The sequence below is a fragment of the Xenopus laevis genome, chromosome 5S, assembly GCF_017654675.1.
Source record: "Xenopus laevis strain J_2021 chromosome 5S, Xenopus_laevis_v10.1, whole genome shotgun sequence".
Lineage (NCBI taxonomy): Eukaryota > Metazoa > Chordata > Amphibia > Anura > Pipidae > Xenopus > Xenopus laevis.
The window spans coordinates 36,415,732-36,436,394 of record NC_054380.1 but is presented as its reverse complement, the minus strand read 5'-3'; the positions used below and the strand labels follow the sequence as shown (position 1 = coordinate 36,436,394).

Here is a 20,663-nt window from a genome sequence, read left to right as displayed (position 1 = left end):
GAGCAGGGCCGACATGGGTCCCAGAGCCTCTGACACCAGTGGCCTTAGGGGGATCTCAGGCTCAGTCTTTACAATTACAGGTTCACTTCTCTCAGCCTAGGTATCTGTCTCAGCGCTGGTCAAGGTTTCTTCTCCCCCGGTAGGCTGTTTACTGGGGAGGAGGAATTGATTATTCTTTTGGTTCCACATATGGGAAAACTGGAGCAGATACCCGAGGTTTAGATGGGCTTTTAAGCTTGTCCCTTGTCCAGCATTTTAACAAACAGCCTAAGGTAAATTATAGGACATTCTCCTGGCAGGGCATCCATAGGGAAAATCGAATAGGGCCCCATGGCATTGTTGATCTTTTAGGAGAACTCGGTAGAGTAGAATCAGATGTCCCTCTACGTTCTGTGACCCTCTAGCTTTCTGGTGGATTAGCTTCACATCACACTGACCAAAGCCTCCATCAGAAATCCCCTGAAGTCACATGGCTCAGGCATTATTATTCTATCACACTGCCATCTAGTGTCCAAACCTTGGATAGCTATAAGTCACACTATGACCCATGAAGTGGGGTATTACTCCCTTCCTTAGACTAAGGAAGGGAGTTTTACCCTTATGGCAGAAATTACAGATAAAGGCACTTCAAGAGAATAAATATCACAACATATTTAATGGTTCAAATAAAAATATGAAACATATCTGGAGTATTTCCCTCATAAACGATCACATTGATAGCTGGGATTATCAGACACTAAATCTATATCTACAATATGGACATCCTTTGTTTGAAGGGGAGGAGTATTACTTGGGCTTCCCACCCCAGAGTCCTGGCATGGTGCTGGCTGTAGTTGCACTGGGTGCTCACTCTCAGTCTGCTCTCTTGTTTGAGGTGCTGCCCCCTGCTTCTGTTTGACGTTCTTGAAGCGCTTTAGTTTCACTGGGTCCTTTTGGGCTTTGGCGCATGGCAGCTGAAAACAAAGATCTCTTCTGAACTTGGAGCTCATCCCAAAATAGATCAAGGGATTATAAAAACAAGCTGATTTTGCAAAGAGGGCAGCAAGGATACTTGTGAGACTTGGCACGTAGTAACCAAAGGCAGACCACATAGATATGACAGCATACGGAGACCAGGCAACAATGAATGCTGTACAAATGACAATAGAAACCTGAAAGGCAAAATAAAAAAGGAATACGTTTATTGTTATTATGTACATAACTTGTAATAGCACCTTAAATCTGCAATCTAAGCAAATATTTTCAACCAGGTTTATTTACTGTATTATGGCAGTTGGCTGCATGATTTTAGATGATTTGAACTCTGAATTTTAAAGTTCCCCAAACAAGGGGCAAAAAGAAAAATGTACCTGTCCTGGAAAATTTCTAGGGAAGTGCAAGACTCCCATCTTACCTGCCTTTCCCAGTTGCCCTAGCATAGATTTAGACTAATATTTGTTCTATAAAGTAAAACCCAAACTTTTTCCGGGTCGATGCATTTTTTTTTCTCCAAAAAAGGCACACTGGCTGGGGAAAAAAAGCTAAAAAAAAAAATCACTGTGTTATTAGTACTCTTGACTGGAGATCAGTCTTCTGCAGAAAGAGGCCAATGCTACTCACTTGCAATATCAAACATTTGTCATTTAAAATAACATTAAAACCTCTGAATATGTGAATGTATTGGAAAATTGCTCAGAAGTTTGGAGGTAGAGATTAAATTTCAACTAATTATGTTCCAGTTCAGGGGTTCATTATTGTTAGGAGATATTTTATTCAGAAGTAGATTCAGTTCAACCATCAACAGCAAACAATATATGGGGTGCACCACTAGATCACTCAAAGAACGCATTAGAGAACACATTAAACAGATAAAAAATGTTAAGCTGAGTAACAAAACCAATGTCACTAGACATTTCGCAGAGTGCAATGAGAGCAACTTGAAATATTTGTCCATACAAGGGATAGAACAGATTAGAATAGGTACTAGAGGGGGAAACTTTTTGTTTAAATTGCGTAAAAGGGAAGTATACTGGATATTTACAAACCAGGTTGCCACTTGGATTGAATTATACCTTTGATGTAACTTGTTATACGTAAATACTTAGGACTTTTTATGACTCTGTATAACTTATATATATACATTTTTTTTTACAATACTCTGTAATATGGATTGTGTAATATACAGATCACATGATGTTGACCAACTGACAAACTGAGCCAATAGCCCGCGTTTGAACAAATTATATATGCAACATGTGTGTTGAACTGTGATTGGTTTTATTGTGGGGAGGGCCTTTTAGAGCCAATATTTAAGGTTCAGAAGTAACTAATCTGTTAGAGATTGCCTATGACTAAGTGCTAGGTAAGCATGAAACGCGTTAGGTGCCATAGGGGGAATGTTTGACTTTTTATAACATGGAATAAACGTATACTTTTTATCTACAAGCATGTTTTGGGACTATTTTTTTCAATGAGGGCCAACCTTTAGTGAAACTATTCCACTTGAGGAAAGATTCTAGCCTTATCTTGAGGCAATAATAGTGCTGAGTATTAGCTTAGACTGCACCAAAATCATAGCCTGTGATTATGTTCTTAAGCCTCAAATGGATGTTACTAATTGCAACCAATCAGCAGTTAGATTTCAACAGTAACCTATGAGTTAGAAAGAAAAAGTAAAGATTTGGTTGCTGTGGGAAACTTCAGCAGTGATGTTTGCCTCCAATGTTTTACACAGCAGGATAAATTGGTCCCATAATGTACCCCCTTTTGTAAAATATGAGGTTATGTAGATCCTAAATAAAAGCAGGGGGTTTACGAGAGGCAAATAGTTTCTTAATGAGGCAATTGGAGATCAGCTTTCCTTTAATAAGCATATGTTATTTTGCACTAACTCATTGCGGCAGGAGATGTAAATGCAGGACACTGAATAAAATGGGTTGCTGTAATACAGCTTTCTGGACAATACTTGGAACTTTAGTAGTTAATCAATGTACCCTGGTAACATCCCGTTCCATTTTTCTCTGTCTGTCAGAAAGATCCCCTTCACTTGTCAAAGCACGACTTGATTTAACTGTATTAATAATTGACACATAGCAGAAGACCATGACCAACACAGGAAGGAAGAAGCAGCAGATAAAAATGGATATAATATATGATTTGTATATGGTAGAGAAGCTGGCCTTGGTCCAGTCTATTTCACATGTCCCATACATGCGTTCTGGAAAGAGAAGAACACAGACTGTTTCAAAGATTCAAAAGGGACAATAATAATGCATACAGCATTCTTCTATAGCAATAGTTCCCAAGCCATGAGTTAGATATTGTCTAATGTGGTCACACACAAATATTGCTCTCAAGGGAGGTACAGTCCTTGTCCCTTTACAAGAAACAGAGTGAACAAGTGAATTAGCCAGTCTTCAGGTATGGGACCTGTTATCCAGAATGCTCTACTAAAGTCTACTAAAACATCATTTAAACTTTAACTAAACCCAATAAAATTGTTTCGATTCCAATAAGGATCACTTACCGTATATACTCGAGTATAAGCCATCCCGAGTATAAGCCGAGGTACCTAATTTTACCTCCAAAAACTGGGAAAGCTTATTCACTCGAGTATAAGCCTAGGGTGAGAAATGCAGCAGCTTCTGGTAAGTTTCAATCAAAAAATTGAGGGTTTCTGTTCCCATTAGAGGTGCCGGCGTCTCATTTTTGGATGCCAGCGACCACTCTTGGACGCCGGCGAATATTCTTGGAGACTATTCTTGGACGCGGCGACTATTCTTGGACGCCGGCGACTATTCTTGGGTGCCGGCGACTATTCTTAGATGCCGGCAACCGTTTTTGCGATTGACCCGAGTATAAGCCGAGGTAGAGTTTTTCAGCATATGTTGGGGGCTGAAAAACTCGGCTTATCCTCGAGTATATACGGTATATCTTAGTTGGATACTGTTTTATTACAACAGAGAAAATGGATATCATTTAAGAAAAAAATTATTTGAGTTGGAGTTTATCGGAGACATTCTTCCCGTAATTTGGAGCTTGCTTAGTGGGTTTTCTGATAAGGGACCCCAAACCTGTACTGGCAATTCCTTTCACAGTGCAAATAGTATAGTATTTACTGTGTTTTAATAAATGTGTATAAATATATGTTACCTCTGAAGCCTCCCCATCCTAGCAGTGGTGCAATTGACCAAAACAGAGCCGCAATCCAGATTAAAGCCAATGAGATAGTGATGCTGCTATTGCTAATGCAGCTGGCTGAAAGACAAACATTGAATATAACTACAAAACAAAAACTGTGGTTCTGTGTTAGCCAGTAGCAAAAATAACAAATAAAAAAACAAACAAATACAAATAGTATTGTAGAAGTGATACCTATATTGGCTAACAATAAAAATACATTGCAAGCTTTCGGAGCACCAAGAGCCCTTCGTCAGGCAAAATAATAATTGAAATTGGCTATGAGAACAAAGTCCATAAATGTGATACTGTGATAACTGTAACTGCAACTGAAAATAATTTTCTAATACAGTAAAGGGGATTCACTGGGCTTATGGTACAGACAAGCATCTATTACTCCAAAAACATCTATTTGTGTCAAATGTCAAATTCCCTGCAGCAAGGACAGGGCCTTTGCCTCAGGGGATTTGAATTATTTCTGTTAAAACATATAAAAAATAGGTTAAAAGACACCTGCCCAGGTCTAGTAACTAATAGTAGTACAACATCTTATCACTAAATTCTATTTGCTTATTGGTTGCTATGGGTCTCCAGCCCATTAACAAACTATGCATCTGTTATTACATCATCCCACTGGAACAGTAGTTCTAGTCCCACCTTTTCATCGGGCAATTGGCCAATTTATTCCAAAAAATGCAAAACAGCAAAATTTTACTGCTATTTTTCTGCTAAAAAAACAGAAATGCACAAACGAAGTGAAAATCCGAATTAAAAATATTCGAATTTAGAGCTAATTTTTGTGTACTTCGACTAGGGAATGGTCCAAATTCGATTTGAAAATGAAAATAATTTGAAAATTCGAATTTAGAAATTTATCATGTACTATCTCTTTAAAAGTACGACCATTCGCCATCTAAAACCTACTGAATTGCTGTTTCAGCCTATGGGGGACCTTCTAGAACCAATTTGAAGTCATTTTGGGGAAAATACGTACGGACCTATTTGATCGAAAACGGACTAATTCAGACAAAAAAAAACCTTTGATTTAATTTCAGTTGGTCTTTTTGAATTTGAATTTCGAAGTTTTTCAAATTCGAAATTCGACCCTTGATAAATCTGCCCCCTAGACTCATTTAAGAATGTGGCGCATGGTGCAAAATAGAGTTTTTGGGATAGCAAAAGTCATGTTTTTTGTACCCACAATACAGTGTTTTCCCCAGCATTCAGGCATAAATGTGACCGTATGCAAGTGCTGCAGCAGTTCCCTCAAGTAATTGCAAGTGCAAAAAGTGTAAATGGGAGCAATAACCTTTTATGAATGACGCTTAGGGGCCCATTCACTTAGCTCGAGTGAAGGAATAGAGGAAAAAAACGTTGAATTTCGAAAGATTTTTTTTGGCTACTTCGACCATTGAATTGGCTACTTCGACCTTCGACTACGACTTCGACTAAACTAAAAATCGTTCGACTATTCGACCATTTGATAGTCGAAGTACTGTCTCTTTAAAAAAAACTTCGACCCCCTACTTCGCCAACTAAAAACTACCGAAGTGCAATGTTTGCCTATGGGGAAGGTCCCCATAGGCTTTCTAATGTTTTTATGGTCGAAGAAAAATCGTTCGATCGATGGATGGCTACTTTGACCTTCGACTTCGAATCGAACGATTTGAAATAAAAATCGTTCGACTATTCGATAGTCGAAGTACTGTCTCTTTAAGAAAAAACTTCGACCCCCTAGTTCGCCACCTAAAAGCTACCGAAGTCAATGTCAGCCTATGGGGAAGGTCCCCATAGACTTTGCGAGCTTTTTTTGGTCGAACAAAAATCGTTTGATCGATGGACTAAAATCCTTCGATCGAACGAATAGCGCTAAATCGACAGATTTAACTTCGACAGTCGAATATCGAGGGTTAATTAACCCTCGATATTCGACCTTAAGTAAATTTGCCCCTTAGACTTTCACCCATTTTTTTCACTTTGCACCTGTGTCTAAGATTGTAAATAAACACGTGTATTCATTTTTAGGATAAAGGTCATAGAATCCCTTTAAGGAATCTGAAATCAAAGTAACGTCCTCTCATGTGAATACTGTACTTGTTTCTTTAAGGTTAATTTATGTATATACAGTAAGTATATAAATGGCACTTCATTCTACTGAGATTAAAAGTTATTCTATTTAGCTATAAAGTTTTTTTTATATATTCAACATATGACTGCTTCCTCAATTTGGAAAGATTCTTTTTTGCTTACCTCTTTGAGGATGACAGCCTTTAATATACCGAGTAACACTGATAAGAGTAAGAGTATTTATACTGGCTAGACCAAACAGAAGTGTGAGAAATCCATCAACCTGAAAAAAAAAAATACCATTGTTTAGGAGTTCTTGTAGGAATAAACAAGAAAAGAAACTCTTGGGACTGAATTTTCAGTTTTAAGTTACTGCAGGGTGTGCGGTGCTAAACCACAAAAACTCAGCATATTATAATAAATCTGTTAAAGGCATCATTCAATAAAGCCAACTCTTTCATACCCAATAACTCATGTACACACCCCTGGCTTTATTACAGATGGAAGAAGAGAATCACCTCTACTAGTCCCATGCTAATCATCTCTTGTTACTGGACATACTAATAATACTTAGCAATGTTAGCTTTCCATTACTACGCTGTAATCTCAAATTGAATATATTTGAATAAAGTATATTTGAATATAGTGCTGTTGAAGTGTTCAGTGTTAATACCTTCAGTAGCAGTTGTATCAAGTGTAAACATTATAGGCAGGATTCTCATTGGATGACCACTTGCATCAATGGGGGACTTGAAATATGTTTTATTGTTCAGTGTTGCTGAACTACAGTTCCCGTTATGTTTTAACCCTAAATAATATGATGTAGAATGCTAGGTGTTGTAGACCAGTAACATTTGGGCAGATCAATGTTTTTATTTTATATTTTATATATGTTATATGTTTTAGTATGACAAGGAGGGAAATTTACTAAAGGGTGAAGTGGCTAACGCTGGTGAAAATTCGCTAGCATGACGTCATTTCGGCACCTCGGCGATTTACTAACGGTAGCTGGCGATAGACTCTGGTGCAACTTCGCACTCTAACGCCAGGTGAATTTTCGGTCTGGCGAAAGAGCGTTACTACACAAATTCACCAAGTGGGACATTCACTAAGATTCGTTGTTGCGCCAGAGTCAGCTTTGCCGTGCTTCGCCAGGCCTATTTTCGCCAGCGCTACGCAAATTCACTAAAATCCGAAGTTGCGCTCAGGAGAAGCGTATGGTTGCGAAGTTGCGAAGTTGCGCTAGCGTTAATTCGCCAAGCAAAGCAAAGTTAATAGTTAATTTGCATACGGCGCCAAATTCAAGTTACAATGGAGGTATATGTAGCAGCACTACACAAGCCTGGGAAACCTTCAAAACAGCAAATACAATTTTTATTTTGCCCTACACATGTGCCCACTGTATAGTTAAGGTGCCATGAGTTAGGAAATGTAGAGGGGGAAGGAGGGTAGATTTTTTCGATCTTATTCAGCCTATCACCCATAAAAAATTAAAAAACGCCAGCGTTTTTTGGGACTTAGAAAATTGTGTAACTTTTTTTGAAGCAATCCCTATCTAATCTATTGCACTTCGCCTGGTCTGAGGTGGCGAAGGAAGTCTGGCGTAAAAGGTAGTAGTTACATCCGTTGCGCAAATTCACCAGGCGTAAGGGTGCGAAGTAACACTAGTGAATTTACGCGTCCGTTAGTGAATCGGCGAATTAACGAAAATTCGCTATGCTGGCGCATTCACGCTAGCGTTAGGTGCTTCGTCGTTTAGTGAATTTGCCCCTAAGTTTTTGATTTTACTGACTGTTACCTCTATCGCCAGACTTGCCTTCGCCACCTCAGACCAGGCGAAGTGCAGTAGAGGAGTTCCTCAAAAAAAAGTTGAAAAATGTTCTAAATCCCAAAAAACGCTGGTGTTTTTTCCTATTTAAAGGGTGAGACTGAAAAAGATCGTAAATTTCTTTTGGGGTACCCTCCTTCCCCCCTACATTTGCTAACATATGGCACCTAAACTATACAGTGGGCATATGTGTGGGGCATTATAACAACCTTTTACTAAGGTTCCGTGTCCTTGTATAGTGTAATGTATTTGCTGCAGCATATATGGCCATTGTACTTTAACTGCATGCCGTATGCCAATAAGCCAACCCCAGGGTAACTTCGAACTGCTGAGCGTAATTTCGCCAGCGTTACGCTCAGCAGTTCCCTGTGCACAACTTCGGATTTTCTTGAATTAGCGTTGTCCAGGCCAATTTACACCTGGCGAAGTGTTGCGATGTGCACGAAGCCAGTGCTGGCGAATTTTCGCCGGTTAGTGAATTTGCCCCATAGTGTGAAAAAATATTTTAATAGGTCGGCTTACAGTTGTAATGAGACTCAAACCAAGTCTACTGAAACTGTCCAGTGTCCCTTATGTTCTAGACTAGAAGTCTGTTGGACTGGGACATCAGGGGCCCACCCAAAAACCTTAGACAAGGGGCCAACTCTCAGTGCTACTATTCTTCCTCTCCTCGCTCAACCTCTATTCTCCTAGTATTTTTTCTTTACATAATACTATTATGTATTATTCCATTTATTTAGCCTCTTTGTTCTCATAGAAATAGGGAATGACCATGAAATAAGGCCAAATGTTTAGAAGCAAGAGGCCCACTGACACCTGGGCCCACTGGGAGTTTTCCTGGTATCCTAATGGGCCCGTCTGACACTTTTAGAAGTGCGTGTTTTCCTTTTATTAAAGCTTTTCTGAAAGGGCAGCTACTGTATATAAGATTACCTGGGATTCTCTATAATCCAATTTTCACAGAATTAAAATGGATTGAAAACAGATTGCAGAAGGAGCTACAGCCTGCCCAGATACACTGCTCTACTAATTCCTGCATTATTAGCTTCTAAACCTACTGGAACTCCACTTTTCAGCCTCTGTTTTATCGTGATGAATATTAATTCCCGCAAAATTTAAATCTATGACCATAGTTATATTATGTAAATGATTACATACAAATCTTTAAAAAACAAGATTTTTTTTTAAAAAAAAAATTCTTACGCTAAATTGAGTTCCTTGCTTTTCCCTTGCAGTGGTGTACCTGCCATTTAGCACTACATCATGCTTACATCCCAGACTGAGACTGCCATCATGTCCTGTTTAAGCTGATAAAAAGAAACTAGTGGTATAGAGAATCCAACATTCAGCTCATAGGTCAAATGACCCACAAAAGGAATGTCAATCTATGTGTAAGGGGTCAAAGTCATTTACGAAGGGATCTGCAAGAGACAAGCAGATAAGGTACAAGATAGTGTGGATCAAAGAGGCTGAATATAAATTAGGGCTAAATTAATGGAAAGGAATTCCATGTGATCTATCCAGACATGTTGGTATTTCTGACCTGGTGCAGTTCTTTCTTAGTCCACATAATTAGCCATAAATCCAAGGCCCAGGTTTAGTCCCTTCTCTAGAGAATTGAAAGTTTCCATTAGTTTGTACTCCCTCACTTTTCTTTCATTATCTGTTTTAAAATTGACCTGAAGAACAAAACATTCTTAAATCCTTTATGGAATGATGAGGGCCATTGAAATTATTTTCTATTGGTGTGTTCAGTTTTTATTGGTTACAGTGAATCGGTGGTGAGTATTTCTCTTTCTCAGACTTTGCCCAGTCTCTCCTATATACTGTTCCCCTGTTATGAATTTAGTGCATTTTTAGTGGGGTGCAAAGAGGCACTTCTTGTTATTAGTGTCCTTAGGTTGGGAGGCTGTCTGAATGCTAGGAGAGGTGGGTCTGGGAATATGCTTTTGAGCCTCTCGTCCTTATAAAGGGTCCTTAGTTGTGGATTGTATGTGACCACTAGGGGAACCCGATTTATTTTAGGCTTTTGTTTATACATTAGAAGTTGACTTTTGGGAATCCTGGTGGCTACATGAATGCATTCAAATACATATTCAATACAAATGCATATTTTGTGCACATCTGCAGGTAAAAAAAATGGTGTAAAATCAGGGAAATCTTTTCTGCATTATATATATAAGCCCAAACCAAAATGTACAACATGTCTAGCCTACTTCGTTAGTTAAGCTTAAGTTCTCCTTTAAAGGGGTATAAAGTGTCTGCAATATACCAGCCGAGAAATCATATGTGCCATTGAGCTTAAACTGTTGTATACCCTGTTTTTATGCAGGTTTCAAGGAGGAGAACACAGAAGGGAAATATTTTGAATATAAGTGTATAAACATTTTACATTGTTGTAAAGCCCATTACAAATAACACATCTCAATGTATTTGATGTTGTTGGAATCCTAAAACAGCGGAAACCCATGCAAGTGTCTCCTTTTGTTATCTGTCTGACATATTTAGGTATATATTTAATTTACATCAGTGTTTGCCTGTCCAACTGGAGTTTACAATCCAAGATCCCTGTCACACACAGTAGAGTATAGTCAATATTATCAGGGCCAAACCTGTCTGTATGTTTTTGGGGTGTTGAAGGAAACTGGACTACCCCTGACAACATGCAAACTGGACCCCCAGTGCTGCCTCTTGAGCCACAGGAAGCAATTCTATGGGGCAAATTCACTAACAGGCGAAAATTCGGCAGTGATGGCTTCGCACACATCGCAACACAGTCGTAAATTTGCCTGGAGAATGCTAATTCACGTAGATCCAAAGTTGCACACAGGGTACCGAACGCTGGTGTAATTACGCTCAGCAGTTCGAAGTTACGCTAGCATTGGCTAATTAGCATACGGCGTGCAGTTAAAGTACAATGGCCATATATGCTACAGCAAATACATTACACTACACAAGCTCAGGGAACCTTAATAAAATTATATAAAGTTGTTCTAATGCCCTACACATGTGCCCACAGCTTAGTTTAGGTGCCATATGTTATCAAATGTAGGGGGAAAGGAGGATATCCCCAAAAAAAATTTACGATCTTTTTCAGTCTATCACCCTTTAAATAGGAAAAAACGCCAGCGTTTTTTGGGACTTAGAAAATTTTTGAACTTTTTTTTGAGGAACTCCTATCTACTCTATTGCACTTCACCTGGTCTGAGGTGGCAAAGGCAAGTCTGGCGATAGAGGTAACGGTCAGTAAAATCAAAAACCTAGTGAATTTGCGTAGTAACGCTCTTTCGCCAGACCGTAAATTCGCCTGGCATTAGAGTGCGAAGTTACACCAGAGTCTATCTCCTTGGAGAAATTACGCCAGCGAATTTGCACCAGCTACCGTTAGTAAATTGGCGAAGTGCCAAAATGACCTCATGCTGGCGAATTTTCGCCAGTGTTTGCCACCTCGCCCTTTAGTAAATTTCCCCCCATGAAGTTTACTTAATTCAGTGTCTTCCACTTGTGAATTTAGAGGTAAAGTTGTTGTACCGTGTTAGCCAGTAAAAATGCTACAGGGCAACCCTTTTGTAATAAAAAATAAAGGGGATACCTTTACTGACTAACTAATATAATCATAGCAAGGTTTCACAACATTTTAGTTCCTTTTTCAAGCTGATTACAATGAAGCTGTGGGGGCAGATTTACTAAGTTACTAATGCAGTGTCGGATTGGCCCGGCGAGACAACGGGAAAAAACCCAGTGGGCCCCAAACCTCATGAGCCAGACCCCCTCTCGATATATTTGGGAAAAAAAAAGTGATGCAGAGCGCTGTCATTGCGCATGCGCGCCTAGCGCCACCGTTGTGCATGCGCTACAAGCCGGTGCATCACAGTAGGGGGGCCAGAGGGGGGCCCTGGATAGCAGTCCCGGTGGGCCCCGGGCACCCAGTCCGACCCTGTACTAATGATTTACTAACACTAGTGAAAATTCACCAGCGTAGTGGCCCGCAGGGACATCACCAATTTACTAACAGGTGCAGGCACCAATTCGCTAGCGAAACACACCAGCTCTAGCAGTCATTCACACACTATAGCCAGGCAACTTTTCGCTATGGGGAACAGACATTACTCCACAAATTCACTAGAATATGGATTTTACTGAACGTTAGCTCTTTTGCCAAAGTTGCCTTCGTCATCTCAGACCAGGGAAGTGCTATAAAGCAGCTAGATCTTCCTCAATCTTCTGTCACTTACATCATATCCTGTGTGCTGAAAATGCATTAAACTTTGAAAAACTGTGGCGACTTTTCCTTTTTTTAAGCGGGATTGGCTGCAAAAGTCCTAACTTACTTTTTTGGGTAAGCGGTTTTCTCCAGACATTTTATGACATATGGAAGATTAATTTTACAGTGGGCTCATGTGTAGGGCATTATATTAACTCTCTTGTCTTTATGAAGGTTCCCTGGACATGTGTAATATAAACCGGTAACTTAAACCATTTGCAGCAACATTTATAATAAAGACGTCCATACAACTTTAAATCTCCCGCGCAAGATCCCTAGCGAAATTTCCCTTGGCACAAAGGAATGCTAGCACATCTTCGTTATGAAATGCTTGCACAGCCGAATTAACGCTAGCGAAAAGTCGCCAGTGTTTAACGCCCAGGCGATACTTCACATTTTAGTGAATTAGCGTATTCATAGAGTATTTGCACCTTGCGAAGTGGTGCAATGGGTGGGAAGCTGACACTGGCGAAAATTCGCCTTTTAGTTGGTGTTTTCTATATGCAACATGGATTTTCAGTCGTTTAACTTTAAGAAATTATAAATTTCATCATACCCTACAAAATATTCCTGTTTTCACAATAGTGTACCTTTAAAGAAAATCTCCTTGTTAGTTCCTAAGGAAAACAAAACCATGTTTCTATGCATGGTTTACTTCACCTTTATATTTGTTTTACAAAGATTCAGCCCTACTGGCATTCAGTTCTGCCTCGGTGTAAATAGCTTTATAACCAGATTTGGATTGTGTTTCTTTTAGGTAACCACAATGGGATTAGAACGTTTGTCCTGTTGTTGTTACATGAGCCTATAGTCAAAAACATTCTAGAGATACTTTAGTTGCTTGCCTGTGTCTATTTCCAGAACAGGTATAGGCTCTGTTATTTGGAAACCTGTTATCATGTCCCATAGACTTCATTTTAATCTATTAATTCAAATTTTAAAGTGTGATTTGCTTTTTTCTGTAATTATAAAACAGTATTACATATGTGATCACAGCTAAGATATAATTAATCCTTATTAGAGCCACAATAATCATATTGGGTTTAATTAATATTTAAATATATTTTTTGCAGACTTAAGTTATGGACATACAAATTAAGGATAGCCCCCCTAACCCTAGGTCCAGAGCATTCTTCATAACAGGTCCGACACCTGTACATTAAAAGGCAGATTAACTAAGGTTTGAATGGCAAATTCTAATTCTATTTGTTGAATTTTTTTTCCAGTCAAAACTCACAAATTCAAATTTGAAAACATCAACTTGAATTTGAATGTGAGATTTATCAAACCTCGACCCTGGAAACAGTTGTAATTTACTATTCTCCATCTAAAAGTTCATGTAGAAGTCAATGGCAGAGGTCCCTTGAACTATCTGAAGATGTTAATATTAGTGATGAGCCAAATTTTTGTCAAGTCAAAAATGATGCCCTCTAGGAGCACATTTACTTAGCTCGAGTGAAGGAATAGAAGAAAAAATTTTTGGCTTTTGGGTTTTTTTGGCTACTTCAACCATCGAATTGGCTACTTCGACAATCGACTTCGAATCGAACGAATAAAAGATAACTCGGAATAAAATTTATAAAGTGAATCACTGGGTTCCTGTATATATTTACATCCAAGATTTAATAATAATATACACTGTACTTTGAGATATATATATATTTAAATATATATTACACAGTAAGGCCTTGCAAAGGGAGAACTATATAGGCAGACATAATGCAAAACTAAAAAATGTTGAATATGTTCTATTTTGCTATATTTAGTATATCTCTCCACTGATTACAGGTATGGGACTCATTATTCAGAATGCTCAGGACCTGGGTTTTTTCCGGATGATGGATCTTTCTGTAATTTGGGTCTTCATACCTCTTGTCTACTAGAAAATAATGTAAATATTAAATAAACTCAATAGGATGGTTTTGCCTCCAATAAGGATTAATTATATCTAGTGATGGGCGAATTTCCATGAAAATTGCAAAACGGGCAAAAAATTAGCAAAACGTGAATTTTGATGCCAGCGACAAACAAAACTTGGACGCAGTTGAATTTTCACGGGAAAATTTTCGTGGCAATTTTCAGAATTTATTTGCCGGCGGAGAAACGTGCAAATTCACCCATCACTAATTATATTGGGATAATGAATCCCATACCTGTATATGAAATCATACTGTAAAGTATGTTTTATTTCAGGTAGGACATGCACATTGAAATTGTATAGGAGAGAAAACTGAGTGTACGGCGACATTATGCCACTAGTTAGTGCAACTGAATGACAGCAGGTCATTGCTTATTATCTCTTTCATTACATGAATTAGCAGATGGAATGGTTGGAATGCAATGTATTAAAAGTTTATAGCTGGAGAGACCGTGTGAACCTCACAAGTATAAGAAGGAGACCAGCGGAAACACTGGAAGCAAAATTTCAACAATACAAATTCAAATTAGAAATGTAAAGACAGAAACAGAAAGGTACAAAAGAACATCTTATATTTCCAGTATTGAAAGATGAAGAAACAGGTAATTGCAGTGCTTTGCTGCAAACATTTTTATTGCCAGAACTTGTTTCATGCTTCTGACTTTTATTGCGTGCTAAACCCAAATCCGCCATTACCACATCCTCAAAGGGAATGTCAACCCAAAAATATTTTTTTCTCCTAATAAAAGAAAACATAATTCTAAGCAACTCTGCAATATACATTCATTACAATTTTCCTATAGCTTTAAAGTTATTTGCATATGTATTGCTATTGAAAGCAGTATTTTTCTGTCCCTTTCTATTCTCTGCCCTGATGGATCAGACTGTTGATACAATGTAAGACAAGGCAGCTGATTAACAGACCTTTCTTTGCTGGGGAGCTAAGACATTTGCAACATTGTTTAAAAAGTAACAAGGAGGAGTTGAATGGGAACTCCGGCTTCCAAACCAAAATTTAATAAACAGGCCACATAACACAGAAACCCCTAATATATCCATCACAGTTACCTGTTTCTTCAAAAAGTATGAATAAATGCAATTTTCTGTGCTGAAATCTAACTAACAGTTCTTCTCTTTCTGCATCATTTGAAATCCTGGCAGGGAAGGAGGGACTAAAACACTGATGTTACAAATTGTAACAACTACTCCACAGCTTACAGACAGTATGCAGGAACTACATAACCCACAATGCATTGCACTATTCAGTTCCGTTCCTTATTGAAATCACGTGTGCAGGGAATTGTGGGGTTTGGAGGATGCAGGTTAAGGACAATTGTCTGCTGATACAAAGTAACAGTAGTCAGCCAGCTCAGCAAAGTAGTCAGACAGATCAGCAGAAGAGCAGGGGGCTAGGCTTAGGGAACTGTCAGAAACCAGTAAAAATCATGAAAAGTCTGCATATTTTTTAATTGATGTATATTGCAAAGTTTTGTGAAATTATGTTTACTTTTCAAAAGGCTTAAAGGGCATGTAAAGGCAAAAAAATAAAATCCCATTTCCAATCCCAATCTCCAATATACTTTAATTAAAAAATGTTTACCGTTTTTATAAGAAACCTGACTATATGCAGTGAAATTCTCCCTTCATTTACTGCTGTGGTGAGGAATTGTCAGATGGTCCCTAACTGCTGAGCAGGGAAGCAATCAAACTTATGAACATCAGGGGGAGCCCTCGCCTTACTTCCCAGCCATGCAGAACTCAAGCAGTTTTGTTTAAGACGATCCCTAAGCAGCCCAGACCACACTGAGCATGTGCACAGTCTTGGTCTTTCAAAGGTATTTAACAAAGTTACAAGATGGTGACCCCCCCCCTATAGCCAACTTAGAAAGCATACATTATTTGTTTGATTAGGCTTGTGATGCAGTAAGTTCATGTTTATATTTAGTATACAAAATACAGCATTTCTAGCCTTATTCTATTTTAGACTTTACATGCCCTTTAAGTTATGTTTGTGTGACATTCTCCCTTTATGCAAATGCTGCTTTCAAAAGCAATTGGTTTTACAAAAAACTTTAAAAGCACTGAAAATATTTAATAAATATTTATATATTATAGAGTTGCTGAAAATCAAATCAAGTCTACAATTTGCTTGACCAATGACTACTTTAAAGAAAGTAGATTCCATCTTGGCATCGGGTCTTTTCAGGTGCGCTGCCTATCTAGCTCAACAAAGAATCTGGATTAAGAACATACTGTAGTTTCTATCTTGAAGTTCTGCTTTTGCCAAACACATGTCTAAATACCGATGCTACTGTTGCTCTATTTTGTCCACTGCACTTATTTGGGTTAAGAGAAAGTATGGGGGGCAGCTGACTGGAAACATGGTATTACAAGTACAATTTGTCTTGAAAAGACCTGTTTTAGTAGTGGAAAATGTTAGTAAAACTCACACAATTACTAAGGATAAGGGAAAATACTCTAGGAGACCTTAGCTTGACTCCTGATTAACTTTGGGCAAGTCAATTAACCTAGGTGAGCCTTAGGCATGGAAACTTTTTGTGTATGATGAAATCCTAAGGAATCACAGGAACATAAAGGTTAAAAGATGACTTATTCAGTACAGCTACATTATACATTCTGGGTGGATGAGCTGAGCAGTTTAGGGAATAACAGTTACTTCTGTAACTGCAGTGAACATGCTAAATCTCCCTTTCAGTAAGTGTAACTCTAGGTGCCTAGGTACAGTATATAAGGGTATAAATATTTCCCATGGATGTAATTATATGTGTCATAAAAATCTAACTACAAACAACACTTTACTATTTAAAATTTTACCATCTGAAACTCTATTTTCAGAATTATTAACGTTTAAGGTGAGACATTCACCTATACCTCGGTGAAGGTTTCACATAGTTTGAGGCATTGCAATATTTATAAAAGCAAACTGTAGGACAATTAAAAAAATGTAATGAAAATGTACTGAAAATACCCCAAACTTTGTAGGGCAAATGTTGTCTTCAAAAAAAGACAATCATAAATGTATTCTGTAAACGTATGCTTTCAAATAAAGATTTTCTTATGTCTCATTCACATTCATTATCTCTTATGAAAACCGTACCTGACAGGTCCATATGGATGTAATTAGAAAACCATCGTCCCTGAAAACATTGAAGATTTCAATGATTCCTCTGGAATATCCAAAGACAGATGTGCTTGCGTCTGACACAGCCAGGTTAAAGGTGAGATAATCAGTGGGTAGCAAATTGGCCCTCTGCTTGTATAGTATGAATATTACAATACTGTTTCCAAACCATGATAACCAGCCTACAAGATAATGAAACAAAAAACAAAACTAAAAAATGAACATCAGTACCTGGAATAAAATACACTTCGGGGCACATTTACTTAGCTCGAGTAAAGAATTAGAATGGAAAAAACTTTGAATTGTTTGCTTGCTACTTCGACCATCGAATTGGCTACTTCGACCTTTGACTACGACTTCGAATCGAACTAAAAATCATTAAGCTATTCGTTAGTCTCTTTAAAAAAAACTTTCACTACCTATTTCGCCAACTTAAACCTACCGAGCATCAATGTTAGCCTATGGGGACCTTCCTTTTGATCGAAGGAAAATCGTTCGATCGATGGATTAAAATCCTTCGAATTGTTCGATTCGAAGGATTTAATCGTTCGATCGATTTTTCCTTAGATCGTTCGATCGAACTAAATGCGGTAAATCCTTCCACTTCAATATTCAAAGTATTTTACTTCGATGGTCGAATATCGAGGGTTAATTAACCCTCGATATTCGACCCTTAGTAAATGTGCCCCTTCACTTCAACCCTGAACCAAAGATGAATGATCATATTTATTAAAGGTAAGACACTGTATTGGTAAAAACATAACATAACACAAAACCCTAATATAAGTCATTACATACGTGTAGATTTTCAATATAACCTGCATTTTATACGAGGCACCCTGGGCAACCCATCTGGCCAGCATTCTGCCCCGCCTAGCGCACAATAGGCCGCACGCTGCAGACCAACCAGTCGTGTGATGCATGAGTGAGTGGCGCAGAGAATAACTGGCAGGCGGTGAAGGGACAAGGCCCAGAACATGGGTAGGAGACAGAAGAGGTATGTGTCTGGCACCCACATCATTGTGCCCTGGGCACATTCCTCTTTTGCCTTCTTCTAGTTCCAACCCTGTCTTATACACATATATAGAGATCCAAGTTACAAAAATATCTCCCTTATCCAGAAAACCCCAGGACCCATAATTGTAATATTAATTGAATTTGCAAATTTATTCTGCACAACCCAGTTATGTCCATCAACTGAACTCAGTTATATTCATGTAAAAATTGCATTAGCGAATACTTATAAAGCACCACTATGTTCTGAAGAAATGTTGACAAGTTACATGGATTGACAAATAACATTCATGGACAAACCCCAATATGGTCGTACTGACTATGCAGGTTCTGGTCAACCAATGCCCCAATACAAAAAGAGAATCAGATCATCAGTCACTATTTGCATAATTAGTAATCTTATTGATAACCTCACCAATCATTTTAGATTTCTTACATTTTCTGGCGGAGCTGACATTGGGACTGACAAGAGCTCAGAAGAAGAGAGCTCATCCAGAAGTCCATGGACCATAATGAAAAAATGCCTATCTTCCTTTTATTGGGATATCTGCAAATTATGCAGTTCTTTATGATTTCAACTTTGGGGGGAATTGGGCAAATTGTAGGGCAGGCAGCACAGGAAAAGGTGCAGTTTGACACGGATATGCAGGCTCTTCAAAGAAACATTGGTTTATTTTCCCAAACAGTAAGTCATGCACAAACAGGGGTGACCATTTCAGTATTTATAACAAACCATGAAAATAAATCATTGCCCACTGGGCGCTACTTTCATATGAAGTGTTCCCTCACTATACTGGGCCCCTTGTGGACTACCAGTCAAAACATAGGTTGGGGTCATCCCCCTGTAATCACAGTCTTTGCACTTTTCCTTGGGCACTCTACCACACTCTTTACTGTTGTAAACAACAATGGTTTAGTATATTATTGATTAGGTGATCATATTGAAAAGTGTGGTTTCCTTTAATAACCAGATGGGACTGACCCGTATAACAATCACTTGCAATTGCAGAAAAATGGTTCAGTTGCTGGAGAAATGAAAGCATTTGCCGTTTGAAGCAAGGAACAGTGTTTTTTCTCTGTGTGATTTCTTTGCCAGACTAATAGACTCATTCTCCTAAAGACATTGGGGGTTTCAGATTATTTGAGTGGAACGTCCTCATTTTAGCTACAGATACTGTACAATAGAAACACTTTTTTACCAGTTAATTCTGCATCTTTCATTATTGATGAATGCTGAACAGTGAAGCTCATTCAGTTACAAAACAGTAGGTGAAGCCATCTTGATTGTTCAAGAGCTTAATACACATGAGTTAAAACAATATTTTAACCAAACTACTAAACTAACTTTCATTATTATCCAAGACAACAAAAAGGGATGGGCGAATTTGACCAGTTTCGCCAAAAATTTGCCGCCGGCGAAATGTTGCCGACGGGCATTAAAGTCTTTGAGCGACAAAAAAAATTGATGCGCAGCGCATTTATATTTTTTGACGTGCATCCTTTTTTTTTTGGCGCATGCCACCATACAAGTCATTTCCGCAGCAAAACAAGGCAAAAAAATTCGCCCATCCCTACAAATAAACCTTCTCCACAGAGCTCACTCTAATTCACCTTCAGGCCAGTATATACTAACATGGCTGTGTATTTAGCCTATACTTACACAAACACTGCATAGAGCATTTTACTGTAAATGCGCTGCTAATAATATTAATCTTATACTTACCCAGGGTTAGGAGATAGAAGCCGATAATAGTCTCTCCTTGTTCTGAAATGGGATTTTCCTTTTGTAGTAAAGTCAAATTGTTGTTCCTCCATGGAGCTGGGCGTGGGAATTGTAGGGACATTTTTCATAGGCTTGATTTAGATGGAAAACTGTTCCAGCTCTTCAATATTGTTACATAAAAGGTACTCTTTCATCCAGTGAATAAAGTGGCCTGCTGCTATCTTCCATGGTAGGATTAACAAATTAAGACTGGAAATCTTCTCAACAGAGAGCCAAGTAAACCTTTGACCTCCTCCTAAATCTCTAATCCTATCTATAAATATATGTGCGTGCCACAGTACAATTTTCTCAAATTAAGTATATATAGGAATTTTTCATTTGAAAGTGGAGTTTTATAAAGCAGAGAGAGGTTGAACTGTAGCAAACTGCTTCCGGTTTAGCTCCCTGTGTATATTTGTGGTCTCCCATTGTTGCAATTCTATCAAACAAATAGGTAAAACACTCAAAAATGTGGTAAATATTAAGAGGTTACATTAATGAGCCGTGCTT

The 20,663-nt window shown here is 38.3% G+C and overlaps 1 protein-coding gene across 2 annotated transcripts; it reads right to left on the bottom strand.

The window, feature by feature from the left end:
• Positions 1–636: 636 nt before the first annotated feature.
• On the bottom strand, positions 637–20,436 carry opn6a.S (opsin 6, alpha S homeolog). Of its 2 annotated transcripts, XM_018265189.2 has the most exons (6): positions 20,115–20,432; positions 17,354–17,559; positions 6,409–6,508; positions 4,132–4,236; positions 2,973–3,196; positions 637–1,151 (listed from the first exon to the last, which is right to left on the bottom strand). In XM_018265189.2, exons 1-6 carry the CDS (start codon positions 20,233–20,235, stop codon positions 699–701), a joined length of 1,209 nt encoding a protein of 402 aa, XP_018120678.1. In that variant the 5' UTR covers positions 20,236–20,432; the 3' UTR covers positions 637–698. The 2 variants fall into 2 exon arrangements, with proteins under 2 accessions (XP_018120678.1, XP_041420348.1); XM_041564414.1 differs by lacking the exon at positions 4,132–4,236 and having other exon boundaries at positions 20,115–20,436.
• Positions 20,437–20,663: the final 227 nt, after the last annotated feature.

Excerpts from the sequence above, each read along its gene's own strand:
- opn6a.S (XM_018265189.2), bottom strand. The coding sequence starts at position 20,235 with ATGTCCCTACAATTCCCACGCCCAGCTCCATGGAGGAACAACAATTTG. Across the intron at positions 6,509-17,353 it reads CATCCATATGGACCTGTCAG|GTTGATGGATTTCTCACACT; the intron begins GTACGGTTTTCA and ends TTTTTTTTTCAG. Across the intron at positions 1,152-2,972 it reads TGGAACGGGATGTTACCAGG|GTTTCTATTGTCATTTGTAC; the intron begins GTACATTGATTA and ends TTTGCCTTTCAG.